The sequence below is a fragment of the Sipha flava genome, unplaced genomic scaffold (genome assembly GCF_003268045.1).
Source record: "Sipha flava isolate LNK unplaced genomic scaffold, YSA_version1 243_pilon_pilon, whole genome shotgun sequence".
NCBI lineage: Eukaryota > Metazoa > Arthropoda > Insecta > Hemiptera > Aphididae > Sipha > Sipha flava.
The window spans coordinates 215960-236383 of NW_020272891.1; the positions used below are offsets into that span (position 1 = coordinate 215960).

The following is a 20424-nucleotide window of genomic DNA, read 5'->3' on the forward strand; positions in this document are numbered from 1 at the left end:
GGCTTACAAATCGGATTGAACGCGAGAGTTGAACATTTGCATAATTTGAAATGGCCAACATCAAATTTCGAACACAATAATCCCGATTAAAATCGTAGTGCTTACGTGAGATTTGAGAACGCTTAACACTCGCCATAGCTGCCCTACCGACGAGTGCTAATGAATACGATTATCTGAACGCTACACAGTGGCGCCGAGTGGAGGAATTTTAGGTGGTTCAAACAAACCGCCTAAATTGGGCGGGTGGGTGTTTGCTGGGTGGCCCTGGGTGGTACATAAAGTTATAATACGCGTAATTGTTATTTGTATGAAACCCATGGACACACACAAGTTACAACGCAGTTTGAAAGAAAATACCTTAATTTAACGCGTGGCGTGCGCATAAGGATATTTAAACATAGAACAATAAACGTAATTGAAATATGAATGCGTGTGTTGTGTATTCTATATATTTGGTCTTTGGTCGATAATGATTGTATCGATAATAATAACGCGAAACTGCGATTTCGTATCACACAATGCGACAGTCGCGGCCACACTGTTTTTACGCGCGATCCCCATGGACTGGTTTCCAACGAGCGATTGCGGCTTTACAACTTTGAATGAGTTGCTGCGACACGCGGCTCTGTTCGATCGAAAGCAGTGTACACCGACGGTTGACAGCGACTTTTGCCATTGCTCTCTATTTTATACAATTAAATACAATGGCCGAATCACAAAACTTTGCCAATGTCGTATTTTCGACCGGTCAAGAAGAAATATTAATTGAAGAAGTACGTAATAATCCTGCAACCATGTTGCTAGGTGGTTTAGTGAGTTCAAACTTAACGAAGGATAATAAATAATCGAATTGTTGACGGTTGACCCGAAAAAACTCGCGAAATTTTGTTTCGTTGTTTAATAAATGTCTTTCAATTAAATTTTCAAAAAAATCTTCAGTTACATGAATTTAATATAAACATCAAATTTTTGTGTTTTATTTTTTTATTTTTTTTAGATTTAAGTAGGAAAACAATTTTTCAACCTCTTCTTCCTATTCCAATGAATTAACAATGTACGTATCCACCATATGAATACCGATATAAAATACACATAGAATAAATAGGTCTCTACAGTATAAGCGCTAAAAAATCACACTAATTTTTTTTTCTAGGGTGCATAAACAATTGCCGGTGAAAAACAATAGGCTACTAACCACGGTTAGACACCATACCTTATCCAGTAAATAGAAATAATATACGTACGAAATTTAAATTAATTTTATAAAAAGAAAGGTTAAACAGTATTCATTTGATTATAAGACGAAGTGTAGTTGTCAAAATTGATGTACTTACTTGAACCCTCGAAGACTGACGTCTCCACAGCCTCACAGATTTCGCATAAAAATCTTTATTGTGATTTTGATAGTTATGCCATTTTTTTTTTTTAATGCTCATGTATTGTTGTACGTGTAAGAAAAGTAGAGGTTACCTAAATCAAACAAATTGTCAAATTGTTAGAGACACACTGAGCCATGTAAAAGAAAAATTAAAAACAACGCAAACTAATATGTTTTCATTGCCGATTGTTAAACAAGTTTAACAAGTATTGTAGTTATTATTATTATTTACATTTATTAATACATTTATATATATTTTTTTTTATAATCATAAGTAGTAGATAACTTACTCATATAGGTATGTAAATATTTAATTTAATAAATACCTTTTTTTTTTTTTTACTACTTAATTACAAATTCATTAAATATTGGTTATTGGTCCAATGGATGGGTGGGTGGTTCTAAACTAAGGTTATTAAAACAACCGTTTTTTAAAGATCCCGGTGCCCACTGATACTATATACGTACTTGACTAAACGAGTAGTATGACAATGCAGAGCATAATCATTTCAGAATCGCATTAAAAGCAAGTGATATGAACCTTAAACGATTATCGTTGTACGCGTCTTTCGGTTTCGTGTTTGCAAATCACGCGTTACGCTTTGATATGGATATTATACATCATTATATTATTTCTTTCCGTTCTCGGGGGGTATATTTTCATTGCCACCATTTAAAAGATGATTTCAAATACACGTTTAAACATTTTTCGGGCGATGGGCCTAACCGTATATATACACGTCATTATATTATAATATACTGCTGCTCGTCGCCGATCGTCGGTTGAGCGCAATGAAGCATCGCACCGAATTCGTTTACCACATGATATTACATTAGTAATATAGTCATCCGTCGCCGTACGTACCTGAACACACGAAATAAAATCGTAAAGTTCAAACGCACAAAATCGATAACAATTTCAACGTAATGAGTGTTTTTCGAGCTGTGTTTTTTGATTTCACTTCCTACCCGCGTTTTCGTAACACACATAGTTATTTTTTCATTTAGACGAACCTTTATCGAATGTATTTCTTACTCAAAGTTCTATGATCATCCAAGGGTCGGATTATTCTTTTTAATGGACCCGGGATATCAGTGAACAAATGGGCCCACAAAGTTATAATAATAACACGAAAAAATTATTTGGAATACCATTAAAATAAAAAAATATGAAAATAAATTGTATTAAAACATTAATATTATTATTATAGGTACCTACTTAATATACAAATAAATTACACATTTAGTCATACATAATGTTTACAATATAAACAAATTTAATTGATTAGATCGAGCTGTCCTTAAAACTGAAGAATGGTTTGCAGCTTCCATTATGATATATTCTATTTGGATATCATATAATAAGTCTTTAATTGTATGGATTATCATAATAGTCTTTCAAATGATAATTTTCGTTAAATAATAATCGCACGTACTGCACAAATCGCGTATGAATCATGTTGCTATGGCGATTGCCTCATGTGTGAAGGGCCTAATAGGTATAAAATGCATAGGGCCCACCGGGAATTTTCCCGATCTCCTGGTGGGCTAGTCTGACCCTGTGACTAACCCTATTCCGTGAGGATGAGCACTCCCGATGTAGAAGTTTCGGGTGGATGGGAGGGACGTGACGTATAATGCGATGTGTTAATAAAAAATTTAAATCTCCGTGGCTCGTTCAATTATTTGCGATAATGATAATAATTGTTGCTTGACCTATATATTATGAATTACAAACCGAATATTTGAACCCATCGATGAAACGATTGACCCAATGTACGAGTTTGGAATTTATTCGCGAGAACTAATATTTGATGAGAATGAAAAAAAAAACAAAAATACATCCAATGATATTAATATAATGCATTAAATATCACGACATTTCGTGAAGCGCTAGGTAAAGATTATCGATCGATGTTCTTATTATTGTGCATGCAACTTATATTTAAATAAGAGGAGTGGGAGAAGGGTTAGGCAACGTGCACTTGGATGTTGAAATTTTTTGAATGAACACAAAAGTGTTCTACGAGTACACGCCGCAACCCCGTGACCGATTATTGTACGGCCGACACCGGAGCGCACCCCACACGTAGACTCGTAAAACAAACGCAACGGAAATGAAAGCCACCGATTTCTCTCGCTTGGAAAGGTTTAAAAAAAAAATTAAAATCTAAAAAACCGTCGAATCGTTTGACGGAAATCACAATAAGAAATTTCGACATTCCGTGCCACGGTCCGATTCGCACACGAGACGCTGCGCTACGCGTGCCGTTATAAACATTTCGTCTGTACGCGTTGTGTCGTAAAAAATACGCAATGGCAAACGTCCGGTGGCCAACATGAAAAGTTCGACTCGTACGTAGGTGTAACGACGAATCGGTGTGAAATGTGCGAGGCTGGTGCATATTATTAAAACGATGCGAAACCGTACACACCATGGTCGACCGCTGGGGGGGGGGGAAATCATTTGTCCCCAAGGATCTCGTCCCTCTCGGCGCAGTCTCGCTCGCTACCCGTAATTAAGGACCTGGCAACGAACCCCGCCGACTTACAAACCGTGCACGCGCGCGTATTTATAAATGCATATATACGCGCATACATTTGAATTGTCCTCTCGGCGAAACGCGTTTCCCCTTTTGATCCTGGAGCTCGCGGAGAGGCGTACGAGCGTTTCGTTTCTCCGAGTGAGAACGGCACCGTCGTATTAAGTTTACGTGTAAATGAAAAAAATATATGTACGCAAATTATAATATTTTAGGCCAAGTTCGTTCGCTCGTTCGTGCGACCGTTCATTGTATATGGTACATGCGATAAACGTGCGCGTTGTACGCAAACTTATCCGGCGCGAGTTCGTGTTAAATCGTTCACCGACGCGCGGCGACGATGACGGTAGGCTGCACAACCCGGCGAGGTATCAATTTTAAATTAAAATCTGCGCAAACATTTGCTTATTGTTTTATTATTATTATTATTTTACCCCCGAGCTCGTGAGCGCGCCCATGTATGCGTAATATTTATGTTTGGAAACCCTTCGGAGATGTTTCACATCTCGAGTTACATGCGGGCATTGTCTACCGAGAAAAAAATGTCATTATATTTCGCTGCACTTACAGCAGTGTCAACAGCGTCAACAAAAACACACACGTACCTACGTGATGCTTTTCGTCGAGATTTTTCTCCAAGTTTTTTACTTTTTGTACACATTTATAATGTTTGCGAGCGCGTGTAATGTATGCACGACGGGCGTACGTTGAATTATTTTTACGCGTTTCTCGGCCGCGACGCGATACACATACTATGGAAGCGATTTATTTTAACCTTTTCACGTCCTGGGTCGGTTTTAATTCGATCGTCTCCAACTGTCACCGTCATCATCATCATCATCATCATCGTCATCGCTTTGTTGCCTACAAAAAGAATCTTTCGATGTATGTTTTATTTGTTATCATTTGTTACGAAAGCTTACGCGGGCGAAAAAAACATGCGATTACATGCGATGAATCATACCATGTTTGGACTCGTAAATCCGTACATTTATACGAACAAAGGATGACAATTATTCACGTGACAGGACCGTTCGCTGAACAGCGTGTACTCGTAACGTTTATACGGTTTACGTACGAATATGTTACTTTTTTCCGCTCATCCGTTACGAATAAATAACCGGTGAACCCTTAAACAGTCCCTTCCGCCACTGGTTATAATAATACGTAAGACAACGTTATGATAGTGTTATATGATTTTATAGAACAAAGCATATCGTTACGATTTAACCGTAATGTAGGAGAAATAAAAGTTTTAAATACAATTAAATTGAACGCCGAATAACTAATGCCCTTGTTAATAATACATGTGAACATGAACACTGCTATTTATTAGAAAATATTTTTTTTAAATCATGTAATTTATAGCGTGGGAATTTAAAAAAAAACAGCATAATAATGTGCTAATAATCTGTTTTTATACTTGTAAACAAATATTAAGAATTCCGAGGGGTTTTTTTTTTTTTATTTTTTATATCTCTGTATTATATAGCCAGTTGAAAAGTTGTATGTAAAATTACGTTAAAAGTTTGAAATGGGGTCGGTGTGAAAATGAAAATTCTTCTTCCTTATATTGTTTATTTTTTTCAACCCATTTCACCCTAATCTTTTTCGACTTAAGATTTCGTTTAACTTATAACACGGAAACAAAGTGTTTTATTAAACACCTCTTTATCTTTAGTTATCATTATAATGATATTAATTTAAACGATCGCATAAGTGGTACATTCATTTTAGAGATTAACGATAAATGATTTATAGTTGGCTTTGTGTGCTGAGATAATATTTGAGACAATATACGTATACTATGATGAGTAAAATAACATTTGTCTTCATGATAGAGTTTATTTAAAACCGCGTCAACATTTAGAATAATAATTCAATTGAATAAGTGACGATAACTGATTTAAACGTGCGTCTGGATAATATTTATTGATTTTATAACTGGAGTTAGAATTGTTTTTTTTTTATAATTCCTAACGGAAATGTATTAGGTATAGTATGATACATACAAAAATATAGTTCGAGAATAAATTCATATCATAGAATCTCTGCAAATATAATTGTATAATAATTGTATACACGTCATGTACTCATCTATCTTAATTTATAGATTTATTATTAATTATTTATGTTTGTACAGATCAAACGACAAAACGAAAATAGTGCAATTTCTTCTTTGTCAACGATCAAACAATAACAATGAAAATATAACTGATAACTGATTGCATTTCCATGTGTGTTCAAAATAGTTTTATAATATTACACCTTAAGCAAAAATATCAACAATTTTTGAAAGATCCAGATCGAGTACGAATCACAGCAACACATATAGGTGCCACATATCTTTGCAATTAAAAATAGTAACCGTTTCAAAACTAAAATTATCATTGATTTTAAATCAATGCTCATAAATACGTTAAAAATATTTCTAAGTCGTAATTTGCATAGCAGATTTATGATGAATATCTTTTTTTTCTTTTTTCTTTTTTATGAGGGGTCGCGTTTACCTAACCAGATCTAAGAAAGGTTTACCATCCCAGATAAATATTTATCTCGCAGATATCTCCTATTAGTATCGACTTGATTACTTTTCCATCGGAAAAAGGTCAAACCATTACAACCGTTTCACTCAACGTACACACACTATCTCGCTTCTACATTTTGTCTGGGTCTATATACATTTTCTCAATTTTCTCTTTTGGAACGTATCAAACACTTTTTATGCAGCACGTCCTCAATATTGGTCGTAGTTAAATCCATACGCTTCTACCAACGTGACATTGTTATTTTTCGATTATCTTGATTGCATTATGGCTTGTACGCGTATAGATGGATGACGTTACTTAAGTATACCGTACACGGTGAGCACTTGCACGTTTATTGACTCCCATCGCTTCTCTACTTCTGCATTTCGCGCGCTGTTCTTGACGTGTGCAATGCTCTCAGATCGCTTAGACCAGCGTTTCCCAAAGTGTGTTCCTCGAAACCTTAGAGTTCAATGGAACAATGCTAAGGGTTCCGTTAGATGTATGTGATTATTGAGAAAATTATTTTATATTATATTTGGATAAATATTATTTCTTATAATTTAAAAAAAAAAATTGTGTTTTAAACTAATTTTAATAAAGAGTAATCAATCATTAACAATATTAACAGTATCGTTAAAAACATTTTTAGGGTATTGGTTTTTCTAAATTTTTTGTTTTTTAAAAAAAATTTTAGTTGAATTGAAATTAAAGACATTAGAATTCCGCGAAAAACAAACTATTTTTCAAGGGTTCCGTGATTGTAAAAGTTTGGGAACCGCTGGCTTAGACAGAAAAATATGCGAAAGTCTTTGTGGCAAACCAAACCGTCCATGACCCTACAACGAGACAGGCGACGGCAAAACGACAAGTTGATTGGCGATCGCTGAATCGGACTAGACTGATTTTTCGCCAAAATCCATCGGTCGGATTTGGATGGTTACACTCATATTTTCGGTCCAAAATTTCTCCCGTTAAAACCATTCGATTTACATTATCCGCGATGTACTGCCGATGATGTGGCTTTTATGCATGGTAATTTTTATTTTTTTTATTTTTCATTCATTCTACTTTCGTGTAATTCACCGCCCTTGCACATCAGTAAATAATGACTATTAAACGGTAACATTTGCAATTATAAACGCTAGTGGAACAGCTGCAAATTAAAATAAGCTCGGACCAATTACTGAATATGCATGTTTTATTTTAATCTCAACAGTTGGAAAAACGAGAAGCTCGCGCTTTCAATGAAATACCTGGACATGTATGCAAGTATGTTTGTATATATGTTTCGGCGCTCCGGTAATTATGCTTATGCGTGTACGAGCAAAAAAACTGCGAGGAGAGGAAAATCTCTGGGATAAAAACATTCAACGAAATTCACGCACTCGGGTACGTTCGATACAAAAACACTTTTATGCGTTTTCAATACGTCAATTAATGAGATTATCTTCACCGTCCGTACAAATTAATTAACTTAAAACTGTAGTGTCTCCAGTCCGGATACAAAACTCAGACATTTACTCCAAAGGATTGTGTTGGGCTCCACGACAGGAATAACATTACGCGATAATGGGAAACCTTCATTTAAACATTATTTTGTTTACCTTTTGATGTTTTTCAAATAAATGTCTCGCTTATTGACAGATTTTTAAATGTTCTATGTACAGCTCAACTTAATTGATTGAATAAAAATAGATTTTTTGTTTTTCCGCTCGTATAAAATATGCACGTGTTGCACGATCAATTACAGTCAATCTATACTATTTATTAGTATATCAAGTATGTAAATTAGTTTTATTAAATGTGTTGACGCGTACATATATGTATACTGGAGTGCTTTTAAGGTTTTCCTATCAACTAATATCTGAAATTCAAGGAAATTGAGGCGAACCACCGGACGCATTAAATTCATAATTCGTCTTTAGTTAATTACCTTTTCGATGCTTTGAAAACTACAATATTTGTAAAAATCGTTTAAAATATTAAAATTGAATTAAGTGAGTTGGTCGTTTATGTTTATTATTTAAGATGAGAACTTTTTGGTGAACTGTTAGTGTTCATTTGGTGTAATGTATTATTAATTAAAATACATGCATATCGCATTTTATAACTAAAAATATTCATCAAAGTATATTATGCATAAATCTTCATCTATCACTTTTTTTTTATTAGCACATGTAAAATATTAATAACGTTTTTTAGAGCTTTATTGTGTATAGTCAACCAAAACCCACCCAAAGCCGTTTTGTAAGTGCAGCAGTTTATCGTTATTTAAGTACTTTCAAGTTAATAATAATAATACACTTATCTTTTCTGTAAATCTTATTGGGGAATATCCAACATTTGTAACAGTCTGTCTTTCTTTTAATTGTTTATACTTACTTAAAAGTCAAAACTATAATTTTTTTATGGTAAATTTAATGAAAACTTTAATATCTTTACTATAACAGTGAAGATATTCTAATAAATAAATCTTCTCGAAACACCTTGTAAAACTGTAAATATATATTATTCAGAACTAATTATGCACAGTAATAATAGTTGAAATAAATTTACATATTTTCCGAATAAATAAAATTGTGACGAAGTATATTACATAAATTCGCATTTGTTAACGTAAACAATAAATTAAATGGGTAAAAAATCATTTCATTTAATACATTTACACATTTTTTGAGATTTATTTAATCATCCCCGAAATAGTATAAATAATATGTTTTTATTTCTTCATAATAATAATACCGTGATAGTTATTAAAAAGTATTTTTTTTTATTTCATTGAATGAAACGGTTTTTTCTTTGGTATCGTTATGAAAAAAACTATATAAATGGTAAATTAAAAGATTCCTGTTGAACTCAGGTCAATTAGTAATCGACGACCAAAGAACCGATACTATGTGAACGACCAGTCATTTCGTACTTAAAAGATACGACATTACTAACCTAAAATACATATTCGTATATATTCGATATCTCAAATTCGAAAAGATAAACATAATAAATAAATATAATAGAATTTATAGAATGACTTGAGTCCGATTAATAAAATACATTATACTCTTTTTATCAATCCGGGTGACACATTAGTACTTAGATTATGTGTAAACGTGGATTAGATTTTACATTATTTTTCGAATTAAATTAAATTAAATTTCTCCACATTGAGTATCGAACATGAAATTCCCAATGTGGTTGTATACAGTAATAGAATATACTTGAAATGTAGAAAATTGAGTGCGAAAAAAACAGTCAGAAGAGCAACAGAAGTTCTGTGGATTACTGTACAAGTAAAGTTCAAGCCGATAAAATACTGCTGTAATTATCACTGCTGGTTTTGGATGCTAATCTTTTGTTTATTTAATCAAACTATTTGTAACATTACTATTTGAACAAACTATTTGAACACACTTTAATTACCGTACCTAGTACCTACATGATTTTCACTAAAATACTCAAATCTATCGCATTCTAAAATACTTCTATAAAATTTATATTTAAATCATAAGTCTTAGAAACCAAGGTTCAGTGTTGCTTATATTTAATTAGTAAGATAATTAATAAAAATGCAGACTTAAAAAAAAAAAAAATACCTTGTTATGAATAGAATATAAACATTTTATTTTTGTATATTGTTGTAATAGTTTATGCCGGTGTAAATTAATCGATTTAATCTGTCAATAGTTATCAAATAAAATGTATGTATATCGTTTTAATAAATTTGTGATTACTTATTAATATTATTACCCAACACTATGCGTACAAAGTGAAAGAGTTTTGTTTACAGATTTGAATATGAATTCAATATCAGAAAAAAAAAAAAAAAAAAGAAGCCACTTGATATTTGAAATGTTCTATACGATCTGATTTTATACCATACATGGATTATATTTGAGTATCCCATGTACTCACATCTGCTTGCATAAAATAACTACCTAGAAACGTTTCCGATTCACTTGTGACTCAAACCGATTTAAGGTATTGGAAAATTATATGGCCGTTTGATATTTTAATATTATTTATAAGACGGATGATTTACTCATATGAACTGTTTTTCACGAGTATTTTATGTTCAGATATTAATTTATTATAATAATCATATTAAAAAATAATCGTACTGTATTAATAATAACCGTTTGTATTTTAGACGATCCAAACGAAAAATCCAAAGACACATATTCGAAATACAAAACATCGTTGTGTTATTAATTGTATTAATTGCAAAACAAATAGTTTCCGATTAGGTTTTATTGTAAAAACAATGTGAGCGATTTAAACGTGATAAATAATAATACGGTATCGAATCGCTAGGAATCGCTATACCATCATCTCTAGCCGAGTGCGTGAATTATAAAAAAAACACTCATAAAATCATTAATTAAGCATGTTATAGTTTAGTTCAACTGTCCTACATGAAAATTATTTCTGACCGAATATCATTACGGCGCGGCCGTACAGCGATAGAATTCTGTACTCACTTTCCATACTATAAATATATATGTATATATAGACTATATTAATGCTAATAAGAAATTTGTTCACGGAGGGGAAAATTAAAGAACATACTCGTACGTAATTGCCTGTATGGGTTATGCGTAGGCATATATCACGAACTAAAATTATTATTTTCTGACGTGCGGTGTCCGTTGACCGCCGTCGTTGTCGCGAACAGCTGTCGTTTAAGACAGTTCATTGTGTATGATAATGTTAAAGAGGCGCAGAAAAACGTTACATCGTGTACCGTAAAGCGTACACGTGTATGTTATTAGAGCAAAAATATGACTTTGAATAAATTAACAGATCATATAATTTATGCACAACCGATAAATAGGAAAACAAAAACCAAAGAATGTGGCAATAATCAATCGTAAAAAATGTAGGTTTTCTGGGCATTTTTGACATTTTCAATCATTATTGCCGTTACGCACGATACATGCACTGGTGAAATTCGGTTCGCGCCAAAGACTCGATAGAGTTTAAAGAGTTTTGTGTTGGTTTGTCAGAAAATCTTCGTCCTACAGTTTCGAGTTTGTTTTGTTCTTGTGACAAAACAAAAACACTTCCTCTATATATGGGTACTTTATTATTACAACCAGAGATGTATGCGTGCGATCAAGCGATTGGGTTATTTCTTTTTTCATTATTTTTTCTTTTCTTCGCGTACGTGGCGCGTATATTAGATTCTACCTATATTCAGTGCTCGAATTGGCAAAATTAAAGAAGGGGACTTTTTTTACTTTTTTTAAAAAAAATAGAGCGTCCCCAAAACTTGTTAAACATTATAATTATAATGTAATAATAGTTGAGAGACGCTAAAATGTCTGAAAAGTATTTGGGATACTCCGTCTCCCGGCGTCCGTCCAAAAGCAATACCTATACTACGTGGAAATGGTATCCAATTAAACCACGTCCATAAATTATTTTTTTATGGTAAACACACCAAACGAAATGAGGTCGGTGTACCGCTCGGGCACGCGGAGAAAAGTTTGTGCCTACCTCGAGATTGAGTTCATCTGAGAAGATAAAAACCAACAGTAAATGACACGATCATGTATTCAATATATACGTATACATTTTTAAAATATTAGTATACGTTTTATCGACCACTGATATTCGTTCAACGTTATTTGAAGTGCAATATTACAATATTCTTACATTCGTATTTCATTACATTATTATTTAATAAGTTGGGAAGTTAACGGAAAACTTTTAAAAACAAGTAACTTATTTTTAACGCGTGGACTTTCCTTACAGATTGAGAGTTTTAATGTTGGTCTTACTGTTGAAGGTTTATTGGATTTTTCGTATGAAAAATAAAAAATATATTAAATATCAGAAGAACGATTTTTAGTATAATATATTCTATCATGGATCTACAAACGTGGCAATGAAGTTTCAGTATTCCCTGTAGACCAGACGCTTTTCTACCCTCCAATGACATGAATAAAAATAGGTTTAATAGCGTTTAACTCTACCAAGGGTATTATTTTAGATCAATTTTATCAAGTGATCGCAGCGAAAATTTTTTTATGTAAAATTGTAAAATGTATGTATTGTAAAAATGTAAAATTTATGTATTTATTTATTTTCAATACTAATCCATTTCTACCGGCTATTTGAAAATTTTTCTTTTTTTTTTCTTTGGTTTTTTTGTATTTATTTCTCTTTTTACTAATAGTGATATATATGTAATACGCATCAGCGATTTATATAAATGTTACGATGTGAACCATCATGAATTAAATTAAACATTAATTTTAATATTAAATAAAATTAATTAATTAATTACATTGCAAATTGCTTTTACATTTTTTTTCGGTAAAAATCTATTTTTTTGATTAACATTTATATTTTCTAAGTTGGTAATATAAAGTTGAAATTCGGGCGTATTATTTGCTTTAGTATCATAATTACTCTTTCATTTTTATTTTAATGGATTCTTTATAAAATGTTTTATTATTTCAAATACTCATAGAAATTCTATGAAGGAAATTAAAAATTCAATGAAAAACTGATATTATATACACATATAGATTAACATAACATAGTGGTAATTTATACGAATTAAAACGAAAATCGTTTTAAAGAAAAACCAACCATTCCACCGCAAACGTAATAATTACTATGCGTGATATAGTGGTATGAGTGGTATATTTTAACGAATAATTTCTGATCGACTATTGATTATACTTTCCTCGGTCAACATTTAATTTGTATGCACATATACTTGGACGCTTAATGGAAATCATTATTTTTGGTTCTCAATGGCCATTTCTCATTAACATTAAAATCCATTTATATTATTTATATTATTATAGTTTACTAAGCTAGTGCGTGTATGTGCATGGATTATAATTTCTATAAGGTTATACCTCGGGATTTTATGTATAATTTATCTTATGGTTGCTGATAAAAATAATACCAATGAACAATACCAATGAATATTACAAGATGCAAACCATAGACAAGAATGTGTGTAAACCACCATAACTATTATGAGTTTATTGAAAGAAACCGAATACATTTTTCCACAACTTGTATGCAATGGGAATATTAATAAAGATTTTTAAAAATTCACTTTCATACAACTTCAGTTGTTTCGTTACACCGCGAAAACAATACCGAACACATTTTTGTGATTCATCTTTCGATTGATATAATTCCAGTTTATGGAGACGATTTTTTATATAATGTACTACTACTGTAGTACATACTAAATTGATTATCTATAACAGTAAATGTCGTAACTTCTTAAGTGACTTCCTGAACTATAATATTATGTCACTGCTGTACTATCGCAAACGTTTTGTCTCCCGAATACAGGCTATGTGCGCCCTCTCGAATTCAACATTTATCACTCCTTGAATGATTGTGAAAAAAAAGCTAACTAAATGTATTATTCTACCCACACCTGCAGCCATGCCATATTATGCAAATAAAAACTGATTTATATAACTTTCAAAAACTTTCGATTGTGAATACGATCAACCACCATCCAAGGTCAGTTCAAAAGAAGCGAATCTCTGACGATTATTATTCACTGCTAAAAAAAAAAAAAAATGATCAAAGAATTTACTATGCCATCGACCAAAAGTAATCTAAAATTAAATCCGTCTTCAATCGATAATTGTGTAAAATATAGATCAAAGAGTTCTGACGATTCTGAAATTTAATATCATACTTATCGACAGGATTCTTGGGGACTTATAGCATTTGCATACTTTTGTTGTTTACTGTAAAATATAGCAGTGTACGAAATAAATTAATTTGTCGATGCCATGATTTCAAATCTAAAATTTGAACGTGTATATTTTTGCATATTTCATAGATATTGCACGAAAATGCTTATTTTTGTCTTTTTTTCACGCTTATTCTGTATATTTTGAAAAATGATTCAAATTTAAAAATTAGAAACTCTACAGATTTTAACCGATCGAAAAAATCGTTATAATTTTTGTGATGGAAAAATTGACTTATTTTTAAAAATACGATGGCCTGTATCACACTTATTACCTGATGTAATTATATCACGTTCATGTAAGACTTAAGAATTTCCAATAAATATAGTTCGGATGGCTGGCGAACGATAGTTCTAAAGTTATTAAATAATCTCGAATAAAATTTAAAAACCTGGTGAGGTACCTGTTTCAAGAAATTGAGTAATTTTTACACAAGTAAATTATTATTTGTTATTTTTTAAATTTTTATTCTAATACCTAATACTAATTAATAGGTATTAATAATGAATATATTAAATGCTTATTTTTAGATTTTTTATGTATATTTAGTAAATATTCAACACTTATTATTGTATTTTTAAGTGCTATAAGTCTCGAACCCTGCTTATCAGCTTCTAACAGACAAAAAACTGCAAATTTATTAGGAATATATTTTAAAAATTCTAGTGAAATTGAAATTCGATGTAACCATCGTCACGCTTATGTAAAATAATGCTAAAAATCCAACATAAATTATCCGTAAAAAATATATTGTCTTAAAAGAGTACCACGCTGCAGCATGTTTTGAACCAGTCAAATTTAGGAAGTTTACGAAAATTATTTCTTTATGTACAAATAAACGTTATCCATTTTATCACGACAAAAATTCCCATTCCCCTTTTATGTCAAAAGTCTAAATATTTTACTTCAGAAACGTAGGTACTAATCATAATGGAGACTACACGTCCAATTATAGAAAGTGCAGATGTATTCATCACAAATAAATCTTAAAGAATAGAAAAAATCACGGCAAACGAAAGGTTTTTTTTAACACATGTATGTAACTTTTAAAAAACACTTTTCTCGTGGTAAAATTTCGTTTTTGTATCTCAGTTATAACATATAATTATTAAAAATCTACAAACAATTATTACTGTTTACAAGTATTAATAATAATGAGTGATGATACTATCCATATTATAATGTTATTCATCTAGAACGTCCACTGGTTAAAATCTCAAATAAATGCGAGTCACGCATGTATAAGTCTGTAATGATAACAAACTCGATCAATACCAAATCATGAAAATCATCACCAAATCACCTGAACTTGACTGGACCGCAAATACATCTAAAGCTAGAAATAGATCTCCATCGCACCTTATTATAATAGAATCATTAATAAATCTTTTAATATTTAGACGTATTGTAGAACGTATAAGTACTGTTCTATAATATCGATGATACGATTAAGACTTTTGGTGGAATGTGCGTATCAGTATATTGTACTGTTCGTGTTTGAAAACGAAAAACGAAAACACGCGATATCGAAAATAACCGACGGTAAAAATAATAACGAAATGGTTTTGCGAATTATAACACGTACCACACGTGCGTACACGCGCTAAATATGTATCGCCGCGCACGTATACCGTGTGCGCCGCCGTACGCGTTCGAACACCAAAGCTTTCGCTGCTACCCTAAGAATAATTAATTAAACATATGCAAGTGGAAGGCGGTTTAATGTTTACGAATTTCACAAACATAAATACGCCTCTGGTTAGCATATACGTGCGTGTCCCCGTATACCCGAACCCAGCAGGTATATACACGTACGTGCACCGCGGCGACGTCGGTAATTTCGGTACATCCCCGTGGCCTGCAAATCGTTAGCGGGTCGCCCGCGGCGGCCACGGTCAGGGTGTGTGTGCTCGGTGGGGGGGGGGGGACCCTGGAAAAGGGTCCGACAAAAATTCATATTTATAAGTCCGTGCGGCGCGCAGCACCGCGTACCGTTCGCCCGCCGAAGCCCTTCTTCTTCCCGTCGGCCCGCGGTGTTATGTATTGTGTACGTGCGAACGCGGCGCTTGTACGGGGTTCGAGAGCCGTTTCAGACGTCGCCGCGAAAAATTTATCGGTTCGCGGTGCGAGTCCCCGTCGGTCGGGTCTGAAGCGCCGAAAGGATGTCGTGCGAAATCGATTTTTCATTTTTTTTTTTCCTTTCTTTTGTCTCGCAGTCGAACAAATGAAGACCGCGAGCTCGGAGATCGGCTGCCGCGATCGCCGTTTTCCACTTCGCTCGAGTGTCGTAACCTGCGCCGGCATGCTTGTACCATTTGAATGTTCGCTCCGATCGTATTAACTTCTTTTTGTTCTGAAATCAAAAACGTTCTCTTATTGGCTGATCGTTTTTGAATTTCTTCGGTTCGCTCACCGGGTAAATAGGATATCAATTTTCGACAGAATAGATTATTGTTCTCTTCGTAACCCAACGAAAACAAATAATCGTTTTCAAAATATTTGGACTTTTTTTTTTTTTGATTTTTACAGATATTTTTAGCATATTTATTTTTTAGCTCGTATACGAGCATTTTCAAAGGCGTATCGTTACGATTGACATATGCTTGGAGGTAGAAGTGACGAGTCGCGTCGTTATATTATGTTGCACTACGATAATATGTGTGCTTGACCGTGTGATAAAAAATAACGAAATTGGAGAGGGTGGGTGCAAATCGAACAGGTATATATAAACGACGCGAACCGACCTTTGCGCGGACGAACCGTAACAAAGGACGTGCCAACGTGCACGCGCGGCATAAAATCGGTCATTTATAGTTACCTTACGAGCGGGGGTTGGGGAACGCGGTGTAATTTATTTACCCGCCCGGAAACCGAGACACTCTCGTATGCTAATCAGCCATTACGCCACTGCGTGAGTGACGCGTACGCAATATTCGCGTGACATCGCGTCCGTGCGTACACGCGCAGTAACGTGCATTGGCGCAACTAGAGTTCAAATATTGGGGGTGCTGAAGTTACTGAAAATAAAATTAAATGGTATTTAACTGTAATTACTATAGATTATATAGAGAGAGAAAAATAGGAGCGCTATGCTATTCCACCCCCTAGTTGTGCCTTTGGTGACGTGCACCGGTGTTGCTGGCACTCGGGCCGTGCTCGAGACACGTACTCGAGGAGCCGCGCGAGGGCGTATCTGTGCGGTCGATGCGCTCGCGAAAAATCTTTACTGAGTTAACCCGGGTTCGGCGGAAGGCAACTAGGACTTTTTCGAATCAGCAGGTTTGCCGCAAACAACAATGCGAGACATAACGTACGATTGAATAGTTCACTGGGGCGTAATAATATTGTGTACAACACCTAACGTGCTACGTCGTTTAAACGTAGAAACGCATGTGTACACCTTTTGTTGAACTTTTCGACAAACGCCCGAAGAACTGGCTCGAACTAACACGCCTTCGACTTTTTAAAGGTCTAACGGTTTCCGCGTGATATTGTGTCACGCGTCGTTTTTCAATCCGCTACAAATCTGTTTTTCCGAAATTCAACCGTCTGTTATCAAACGGATGCAACGATGTTTGATGAGCTTTTGACGTTTTAAAATCGAACGGTTCTAGTGTTGAATATAAACCGTTGCGGTGAGGTTTTTTTATTTTGGAAAAAAAATCGGATTTTACTTAACAAAAAGCGACAAAAGGATATTAAAAGGATACTCGCCGACGATCTGGAGACGATATTTTAAAAACAACCTCTATCGTTCGGATACCAACCGGACGTAAAGTTCTGGATCAAAAGAGTTACTAAACCCGAAAACGAATATTGTTCGCTGGTCGCGAGTCGACGCGCGGAACAGTTGTTTATCGTTGAAAAACCAATCCGTTCGTTTAAGATAATCACCGAACTGCGGTGCACGCGAGAACGCGGTACGTCATAAAACGTTACCGGATCGACCACGTATACCCGCGTCGGCACACGTAGCACCCGGTACTAACATTGCGTGTTATCAAAACGACTATTTTCTTTAATATTCCGTACGGGTCGTACGCGGTCGACGAGCCAAGCGGAAATGAGACGCGCGAGAGTCGTCGACCGGTCCCGCGCGCGCGGTTATCGGTTTCCCGATCGTTTTCGGTCGCCTAAACTTTGTCCGCGCCGCGCGCGCACACATTACCGTACGCGGTATACCTACGCGTGCACATGCGGGTACGCGCAAACGATGTTCCTAACCCGGCGTACGTTTCGCCTCCGAACCGGTTCCCGTTGTGATTTACGACATCGCGTCCCGCACGCTCGACGGCGTAACAAACAACACCGCGTAGACCGCGCGCACCGAAACATCCGAAAAAACCGCTCCGCGCGATCCTCGAATCGAAAGCGAATACGAATTCGTACACCGTTTTGAGTATTATTATTTCCCATTCGCTCTCTCTCACTCTCTTTTCCTCTTTACCACGCGAATATCGTATTCATTATTACGTATTATTATCCTTTTTGGCCGGTGCCGGGTTCGAAAGTCAACCGCGAACGAGCGTTGTGCACGCGATCCCCAACGCGTTTGTTATTCGGACATAATACGAGGTCGGTGCTGCGCGCACGCACTTTGTTATTAATATTAATGAGTCCGATTTCGGAAAACGTATTTATTGCACAACGTACATAGTAACACGTCCGTACGTCGTCGTGTACGCGTACCGGCGCATACAATGGCGTTTGCAATTACAATACAATTTGTAAAACGTTACGATGTGCATTTCTAGCGGAAACCGATACAAAATAAAATACATTATCGATCGATGCGATCATCCGATAGCGATTTCGTTTGCAAATGGTAATCGATAATACACACTCGAATTCGACAACCCGTCAGGCCGAATGAATATCATTGTTGGACCGTTTTGTCGTAAGTGACTTACCGTATATGTACGTGACCACGTACAGCCTATTGTTATATTGTTGTTTATTTACCATAGTTTTCATCGCGATTTCCCATGCACAATATTTAAAACGGGGTTCGTTCGAAACGCTCCGATTGCCGTTTATTAATTACGGAACCAAATAAATCCGTTTCTTAGCGTAGAAAACATGTTTATGATACAATTATTAGCGACCGAAAAATGTTAATATTACATACGTAATGTTGTTGATATTGATTTATAATCCAGCTCTCGTTCGATTAAATACTCTCGAACCGCATTTAAACGATGGGATTCAAAATAATTCTATCGCGTTTTTTTTTCGGTCGTCACCGCCGTGAATGTGTTAGTCACGTTATTTACGTCCGAATAGGCGAGTTCGCGAACAGATACAAATTGTACCGCAGTATCCGGTCACGCGTGTTTTTCGCGTAAGCCGTACGGAGTGGACGGAGGACACGTGCGTATTTATAATATCGCGTTTCGTACGCTAGATCCCTCCCTACCCCCCTACCCACCATCCACCCGAATCGGCGGCGTTCGCTCATATCCTGCGCCGTTCCCGTCCCTCGCGTACAGCCGTTCGTCGTTGGTTATCGAACGGTATAATTATAAACCGTACGCGTGCACGTACGCGCCAATAATACACGGCGTACCGTTCGACGGACGTATAAATCTGCATAAAGCGCATACACCGGTATACATTATGCATACGGCCGGGGCCCGAGCGTGTACATAAATATTACACCGATATAATGTTGTGCACGCGCTGTATTATTATTATACCGGGCGCGCACACGATATTCCGCGAAAACGGTGACGGAGAGGATTTCGGTCGCGCGTGTTCGCGCAACCCGAAACGGCCGACGGAAATATTATTATTATTATTATTATTATTATTATTATCATCGCAGAGCACCGGTCGCGTCGTCGCCGCGCCAATCGAAAGCAAAGCGGTCCCCGTCATTGTAACGTTGTTATTGTCGTGTTGAGAACGGCTATGGCGCGCGGAGGTCCGCGCCGAGAAATATCGTCGTATTGTTATTTATTGTTGCAACGCGTTTACGAAATCTCCGTTGTTCGCGAGCACGTAAAATGACGTGTGCATCCGATAACCCGCTCCGACGATCGTTTCGGGCGACTGGTGCCCGCGCGCCAGGCTAAATAAACCGCGAAACGGTACGCAATACATGCGCGCATAATAATAATAATCTGTAATATCTGCTAGAAGTAATAATAATGTTGACGGCGGGACGTGAACAGCGCTGCGTGTATCTCGTCGGATAATCGAAAACAATAACAACGCAACAAGTAGTGATGGCCCGG

At 35.3% G+C, this 20424-nt stretch overlaps 1 protein-coding gene across 1 annotated transcript in view; it reads left to right on the forward strand.

The window, feature by feature from the left end:
• Window positions 1–704: 704 nt before the first annotated feature.
• LOC112684172 (28 kDa inner dynein arm light chain, axonemal-like) overlaps window positions 705–20424 on the forward strand; it is a gene marked incomplete at its 3' end in the record, with an annotated part of 90017 nt that continues 70297 nt past the window's right edge. The window contains exon 1 of the mRNA XM_025555531.1: window positions 705–812. Coding sequence (XP_025411316.1) covers window positions 705–812 — 108 coding nt within the window. The remainder of the gene's footprint in view (window positions 813–20424) is intronic.